The sequence below is a fragment of the Corvus kubaryi genome, unplaced genomic scaffold (genome assembly GCF_017639235.1).
Source record: "Corvus kubaryi isolate FWS band 111438036 unplaced genomic scaffold, C.kubaryi_AGA036_p1.0 138, whole genome shotgun sequence".
NCBI lineage: Eukaryota > Metazoa > Chordata > Aves > Passeriformes > Corvidae > Corvus > Corvus kubaryi.
In genome coordinates this window covers 7,279,091-7,287,240 of record NW_024580672.1, presented here as the reverse complement: position 1 = coordinate 7,287,240, position 8,150 = coordinate 7,279,091, and the positions used below count along the sequence as shown (strand labels likewise).

At 40.5% G+C, this 8,150-nt stretch overlaps 1 protein-coding gene across 1 annotated transcript; it reads left to right on the top strand.

Moving 5' to 3' along the window:
• Nucleotides 1-135: 135 nt before the first annotated feature.
• On the top strand, nucleotides 136-4,473 carry CH25H (cholesterol 25-hydroxylase). The gene is made up of 2 exons (XM_042018910.1): nucleotides 136-1,001; nucleotides 2,976-4,473. Exon 2 carries the CDS (start codon nucleotides 3,097-3,099, stop codon nucleotides 3,919-3,921), a length of 825 nt encoding a protein of 274 aa, XP_041874844.1. The 5' UTR covers nucleotides 136-1,001; nucleotides 2,976-3,096; the 3' UTR covers nucleotides 3,922-4,473.
• Nucleotides 4,474-8,150: the final 3,677 nt, after the last annotated feature.

Genomic DNA, 8,150 nt, shown 5'->3' with positions numbered 1-8,150 from the left:
TGCTTAGCTCTCGGGTGGGGAAACGGGGAAGGGGCTCGGGCGGGGCTGCGGGCGGGGCTCGGGCGGGGCTCGGGCGGGGCTGCGGGCGGGGCTCGGGCGGAGCTGCGGGCGGGGCTGCGGGCGGAGCGGGCCCGCTCCGGCTCGGCGGGCAGGGGAGTCCGGGCGTGAGCACCGCGTTGTGCCAGCACGGTAACAGCTTCCTTTAAAACGAGAGCAGGCAGTGCTGCTGCCTTCCGCTGCTCTGGTGCCTGTCCTGCTTCCCTGGCGCTGGTTCTGAGCAAGTCACCAGCCCTCTTCCCCACCACGTTTTTCCCGGTAGAAGGCTCAGCATGTTCTGGGATGTTGCCATATCTCTGGTACAACAATACTACCATACAGAAGGGAAGAAGAGGAAGAAGGAAAAAGAATTTTTCCCTCTGCTGCTGCATAGTTTCAATATGTTGATTCTAGTTTCCCCTCCCGCTAACTTTCCTCGTTTCCCTACCCTAGATCTAGTATTTTGCTGTTTGCGTTATAGCTTGTACCTAACAGCGCAGCCTCGGGTAGGTGCCTGTATCTTGTACTCATGTGGAATCTATTTAAGACCCTTTGTGGGGCCTCATTCCAAACTATGTGCCCTTCAACCTAAACTCTGTAGCAGGAGTGAGTTTTTGAGAGAGCCATTTAGATTCTTGTAACACATGGGAAAGTTTGGCAGCATTGTAAGCTGAGTGAAAAAAGCTGGGGTTGTGTTGCTGAATTAGGTAGGGAAAGGATTTGCGTGTACTTTGCCTTTTTTTCGTGTCGTACAAGGAAACCGAAGTTAGCAGAGCGGAGATATGTGATAAATGCTATTTGGTGGCTAAGCCAGACGCCTCGCACTCGGATTCTGGGGGATGAGGGTCTGCCCTCTCTGATGCTGAGGATTCATTGTCCCCAGCCGGGCTGCCGGCGGGGCAAGCCGTGCGGCGGAGCCCCTTCCCGGGTGCGGAGCCCGTCTCGGGGCGGCGCCAGCCTCCCAGGTAAGCGCTGCTCGCTTGCGCCCTGCTTGGGCTTTGTGTTGCAGGGTATCCTAGTAATAGCACTGCCGAGTTCCGTTAGTTTTCCTTAAGGGATTTAAGAATATTTTTCTACGACCTTATCTGCAGGCAAAATGCCTATTCTTTAAAATTTAGCTTGTAGGCAGCAATGGCTCTAAAACTTTTTGAGACTTTGCGTATCTGTAGGGATTAGTCAGAGGAGTGTCTTTAAGGCAGCTGAGCAATTTCTGTCAATCTCCCTTTAGTGAGATTTGGAATACATCATAGAAAAAAAAAAGTTCCCTGCATAATTCTAATAAGAGAGGATCACTTATCCCATCTGGGAGACTTAATTTCTGATTGTAACTGTATAAATCAACGGAAATCACATGAATATTCTTGAACTCAGGTGGTGATCATGTTATAAATGCCTTACTGTGAAACAGAGGTTAGGATAAAATGCAGTCAGAAGATTGAAATGAAGCTCTTGGATACAGATCCTCATCTATTAGTGTCTTGCACTGGGTTTTAATTTATGACAGTTAACAATCTAAATAAATTAATTCAACAGAACAGTCTCATAACAGCAAAGAATCTGAATTTACTTCCAAAATATATGTGGAACAGGTAGAAACCTGTCTCCAACAAGGAACTGCTGATTGCCTGAATAATAGCACAGATAATGTTACTGTTTAAGTAAAATTCTTGAAGCCTAAGGAGAAAGCAGAATCTATTGAAAACAGTTGAGACTGAAAGCAAACTTAAGTGTTACAAATCCATGTATATTCAGAAAAGGTCACTGCTAATTAATCACTCTCGATTATTGAGAAGCAAGGAAATACAATCTCACACTTCCCCCCTCAGATTACTTTTCTGATTAGCAAAGAACTAAAATCATCTGAACAAGCTAATAAAGTCATCCAGGAAGTTGAGCTCATTTCCAATATTAGAATAAATGCTTTACCGACAAAAGAGGTGAGTTCATAGGAAGCTTATGGCAAGCTTTGTTTCCCTAAATGTTCAAAACTTTGTTTTTCTTTTTCTAAAGGCACAAAAGAAGTGATGTCTTAGTGGTCAAATCAAAACTTCCATCATTACCTCTAAATGTTTTTAGCAAATTAGGAATGTTGGGAGTCAAGCCTGCTGGCTTCTGCCTGTGGTGTGCTTGCCTGTGGTCAGAGAAAGATCCTTTAAAGGACATAGGTCTAACTGGTGGATCTTTCAAGTTCATATGTTAGTTTGATACACAGGTAAAGGAGGATTTCCATATCAACTTGCTAAAACAGCTGTTGAGATGTGGAGTGACTATTGTAATAATGTGATAATACTGGTCACTGAGCATCTGTCTGGAACCATAATGAGATTTTACCCTATACTCTCTGCAACTGGGGGATCTTATGTTCTTCAAAAGTTGTTGGCTCAATTTTGCATCTAGTCATGTCAGGTGAATTTTTCCATACTAAGTAGATACAGGTACGTAAAGGAGAACATGACCTCGAATGTCATGTTAGACAGAGAGAAGTCCCAGCCACCACGTCCAGTCTAGAAGTGTACCGTGGGTCTCCTTAAGGTTTTAACTAAGGCTGTTGTATAACCAAGGGATCATTAAGAAAATATGTGTTTGCACAGAGCCATTATCCACCAGGTATCCACAGGTCAGACCTAGAGTTTAGGTAGCACTCACATTAAAAAAAAAAAAAAAATCCATGGCAATTTGTACTGCTTTACCTATAAAGGCAAAAGGATAATAAAGGATGACACAATTCAAAATTAATAAGAAACAGCAATTTTTTAAGTGTCTGCACTAAGTGGAGTGGAAGATGTTCCAGCTCTCATTCTCTGAATTCCAGCATTAGAGTTCTGCACTTCTGCTTGTTTTTCCTACAGTGCCAGTCTTTTGTAGAGCTCTGCTGATTACCTTGGCTTGCTAATTCTGTTCTGAGATTGTAATGCATTATATCACATTCTGTATGACAGGAAAGGGAACTTCCCCTTTAAAGCTACACATACTATGTAAGTGGAGTGGGGTGGAGTCACTGCTTGTGCAGGCTGGATAAAAGCCTGCAAGGAGTTCCAGCTGCCTCAGACTGCAATCAGCATGAACTGCAGCCTGTCACACCGAGTGCTGCTCAGCTCTGCGATGGAGGCACAGCGGGACAGGTTGTGCCTGCAGTCTCTTTGGGACTTTGTCACCGCAAAGGAGCCACTGATCAAGTCACCGTTTTTTCCAGTGCTGTTTTCTTTTACAGCATACATGGCTTTCTGTCTTCCATATATTGCACTGGACTTTTTAAGCATTAGACTACCAGACTTGAGAAAATACAAAATCCAGCCACAGAACTATCCAAGCCTTGGAATGATGGTGCCTTGCATTATTCAAAGTGTGTATCACCACGTTGTTTTGATCTTCCCGGTGACATTTCTACACTGGTACTGGAGACCCATGAATCTACCAGTGATAGCTCCGGAGCTGCCTGAGGTCCTGCTGCAAGTAGCAGTTTGTCTGCTGCTATTTGATTTTGAATACTTCCTGTGGCATTTGCTTCATCACAAGGTGCCTTGGCTGTACAAGACCTTCCACAAGGTGCATCACAAGCATGTGTCGACGTTTGCCCTTACTACACAGTATTCCAGTGTATGGGAGTTGCTCTCACTGGGATTTTTTGCTGCTATAAACCCACTGCTCCTCGGATGCCATCCTTTGACAGAAATGATTTTCTTCCTTGTAAACATTGGTTTGTCAGTGGAGGACCATTCAGGATATGACCTTCCGTGGTCAACTCACCGACTTGTGCCTTTTGGATTGTACGGAGGAGCACCACATCATGATCTGCATCACCTGAAATTCAAATCAAACTATGCTCCTTACTTTACACACTGGGACAAGCTCTTCGGGACATTCATGGAGTCACACTCTAATTAAGAGTATTTACCTGTGGATGAACTCTTATTTTTTATAGACTAAACTGGGACATTATTTTTTTAAAGATATACAGAAGATCGTATATTTGAAGCTGCCTATAAAAGCAATAGCTATTTATAACAAATCCTCTTAATATATGTGTATTTGTATGTGCACTTGGAACTGCCTGTGCTAAGTGACTGCAAATGGGAAAGTGAATATCTGTTGCTTGAGTTTGAGTCAAAGTTTTAAGGGAAGCATTAAGAGACATTCTCTCTCCTTTCCTTCTTTCCAGCTTTCATAAAGCATGTATCATGTTACTGTATGATGTTTTATACATACGCCAGAACATTATCTACTGTTGTAGGATGATTTATGATGTAAACAGAAAAGGTACACATCATGGATTTTGTGGAGTTTAATCTGCCAGAGAAAATTATTGCGCAATGATTTTGCAAAATACTGCTGCCAAGCCAGGGTGGTTGGCTAACTGTTAAATAATTTTGATATTTATATTTTCAACTGTGATGTACTGTCTCTTTTTAATAGAGAATAAATATGGTCATTTAAAAAAAATCATATTGCATTTCATTTTATTAATTCCTCTGTTCGTATTAAGAACAGGTATGGTTCCTTTTGCATAGGTATCATTTGCTTGAATTATAGAATCATAGAATTGTTTAGCTTGGAAAAGATCACTAAGATAGAGTCCAACCACTACCCCAACACTGCCAAGTCCCCCACTAAACCCTGTCCCTGAGTGCCACATTTACATCTTTTAAATACCTCCAGGGACGGCGAGTCAGCCACTTCATCGGGCAGCCTGTTCCTGTGCTTGACAACCCTTTCAGTGAAGAACTTTTTCTTAATATCCAGTCTACACCTGCCCTGCCACAACTTGAGGCCATTTCCTCTTGCCCTTTCCCTTGTTACCTGGGAAAAGAGACTGACATCAATTTCAGTTTCAGAGTTGCAGACTTTTATTATTAAAGTATTGTAATGTTATTTCAAAAGTGAACCATTTACTTTTTCTCTAGAGTCATATGTTATTTTAAAATAGTTTTCAATTTTATAGAAACATAATATTGAAGAATGCAGTTTAAAAAGTCATAGTGCAATTGTATTATTGTATTTTTGAGAAGCCTGAAAAATTTTCTCTAAGCAGCCCCTTAAAAGGGAGCATTGGTCCTTCACAATCATATAAATTAATTGTTACTTGCATGAAAAAAACCTGGGAAGGAATATAAACAGGTTTTCTACAAAGTAGATTGTTCTTTCAAGTAGATTTCAGAGGAATAGAATCAAACCTTTCAGGATCCTAAGACATAGAACAAAATGGCTATGTTTTGCTAGAAGAACATTAAATACAGAAGATCAAAATGTAGTCTCACAGAAGTCACACTGAAAAACTTAGGCATGAAGAGATATGCAAGTCTTTGATGTCTCATTCAGCAGACATCCACTTGGACGTCTAATGTCCACTACAAAACATTTTAATGCTTGTAATCATCTATCCTGTATTACTAATAATAAACTTCCCAGGATAATGATGGAAACAGAGAAAGCACAAATAATGTAGAAAGTGTGGAAAGAACACTTACACATCATCATCCAAAAATGTCTTTGCCCTTATGTTATGTCTAGAGGGTTGTGTGACCTTACAGAGGCTGTTTGTCCAGTAGAAGAGAGAACCCTTAGTATTTCCAACAATGTGAATTTATAAAGGGAACAGCACTTTGAGACGCAGCATCTTTTTGATAACAGGAAATAATTTTCATAAACATCTACATAAACAGTAAAAAATGCTGCAATCTTAGTACTTAACTACTCTCTCTGCTCTCTGGATATCACAGAAGAGCAACCCTTCTTTTCCTTGCTAAGAACATGATGCATATTTAGAGCAAAAACTGAGGCTTAAAAAAATACTGGAATCTGCCATTCATCTATTAAGCTGTGAGAAAGAATCCCCAGTCTTTCTGATGGTTGTAATCTTAAGTATTTTGGTGTGTTCTAGAAAGACAGGGAAGTATTCCTTCTTTTCTGCCAAATGCAAGAGGCAAAAAACATTTTCTGATTTCTTTGAGCTGTTTATCCATTTTGAGATGTCCCAAAGTTATCCTTTCAGTTCTAGAAATCCCTCTTAATTCAGCTTAGCACATTCTGATAATCTGTGGTTTCAATGAGTTATACCTTATACTGTGTTTTGTAACTGTACACTATAACAGCCTGTTTCATGTACTGTTGACTCTCTGAGTAAGCAAGGGTAAGGCTAACTGGTACTTGGATATGTTGCCGTAGGAAGCCTATGAGCAAAACCCACAAGAAAGGTTGTAACTAAACTCATGGGGATTATTCTGCTATCTGCATGAAGCTTAAGAGTTGATACAGTACTTTACTCCTGGAGGGAGTTCTAGTCAGCTGCAGGCAAAACTATGCTTGCTATTGTCAAGACAAGTAAGACGATTGTCTGATTTGGCGTAACAGCGTAGCCTGACAGCTACTGGGGATGATCAAACTGGCAGTGGAATGTGCTGTGCAATGATCCTGCCTACTCCTCTCCCTCACATCCTCAACATTTGCATCAGTTCAGACACACAGCAAGAATGCATTTCCTCAAATATGAAATTTCCCCCAGGTTATATCTGTACCTAATCTCTAGCCAATCAGACCTGGAACCTCAGTATAAAAGCTCATTATTGCAAGAACTTGGATCACTAAAAAAACCAAAAGTTGTTAAATGAATATTTGACTAACACATGCGTGGATCCCATACTAGAAATACCTGTATTTCGTCCTCATGATGTAATCCTAGCATACATTTTCCCTATTTCTCCAATCCTTTTGAAGGTAGCTTAGGTTCTAAACTCCGAGGGATTGAATCCATTTGCATGTTGTGTGCACTTTGAAGTGCTTTCTGTAGCAGTGTACTTTAGTCAAAGTTTAGATGTACATGTGAGAAAAACATTCATGAGCAGAAGACCCAAACAAACACGTAACTTCAGGCCTTTGCAATTCAATGAAAACATATACTGGACATAAAGCAAATAAGGGTTGACTTTTTCCTGTTTTCATTGAAAGCTCAGCATATACTGTGCCACTGAGCATGAGAGGACAGCAGGTTCTGTGTACTGATAGTGCTGAGATTTTAAAACAGGATTTTACAGATGTTACTTCCTATATTTGCATTTCCCCATGGCCTTTACCACAAGTCTTTACCAGACAAAAGGAAAGGCATGACACTTGCTTGTAAGGGTTTATGTAAGAAAAGCAAACCAAACCAAACTTTCTCTCTTCTGTTCCAAAATGCTCCTAGCTTCCTTCCTCCTTATAACGTGACGTGTTGTTCCACAGACTTCTTATCTAATCTGCTGAAAGCTAAACTGTGGTCCTTGTGAGTAAATAGAGGATATTTGCAGAGACTCTTGAAGCTATAAAATGATTTTTTTTTGCTGTTGCTATTGTCCACTTTGTATCTTCAGAAGAAATAAGATTTATTTCTCTATCTTAATTCTTAGGCACACATTAAATATTGAACTCTTTGTCAGCTCTTGTGAATTGCAGGAGTTCCCAAATTCTCACTGGCAATTTAGTCCTATACTTCGCTTGAAATTTAGCCTGAGTCTTTCAAATGATACTCAGTTTGGCAATTTTGAGATAACAGTACAACAGTGCAAGGCACAGGTTTTTACTCAGTAGGTGTGTTTTCAGTCCTGCTGTAAAGTGGGCTCCTCATGAGCTTCAGAGTGAGCATATGACACTTAAAACCATGCTGAGCCAATATTCAGCTCTGGAAAAGGCCTGGTCCTCCCCTATGTTGATCAATGTAAGCACTTTACAGGGGAAAGCCTACACAGTTCCGGTCTATAATTATGATTTCTTATGATTTTTTATGATTTGAAAAATAATCTGTATCATTAATGGATTTAGTGACTTGGTTAATCTAGAGTGTTATCTGGATTAAATTAAAAACTAGCATCTCTTTGGGTAATGCTATGTCTAAATTAGTTTTGAAGCAATTTGTGATGACAGAACATGTCATCTTGCCTCTCAATATCATTGGAAGGAGTGACTCACTGATGTGGTTTTATCTTAGTGAACTCAGCAGTCACTTCAGTTTCACTTATTCTTGCTTTCATGCACAAGTATTAAGCTTCCACTATTACCTGCCTACATCCATGCAGCCATTTTTGAACTGGTAATGGTTCTGTATCTGAAAAAATCGTCTGTCTTGGACTCTCTGTAAATATGAA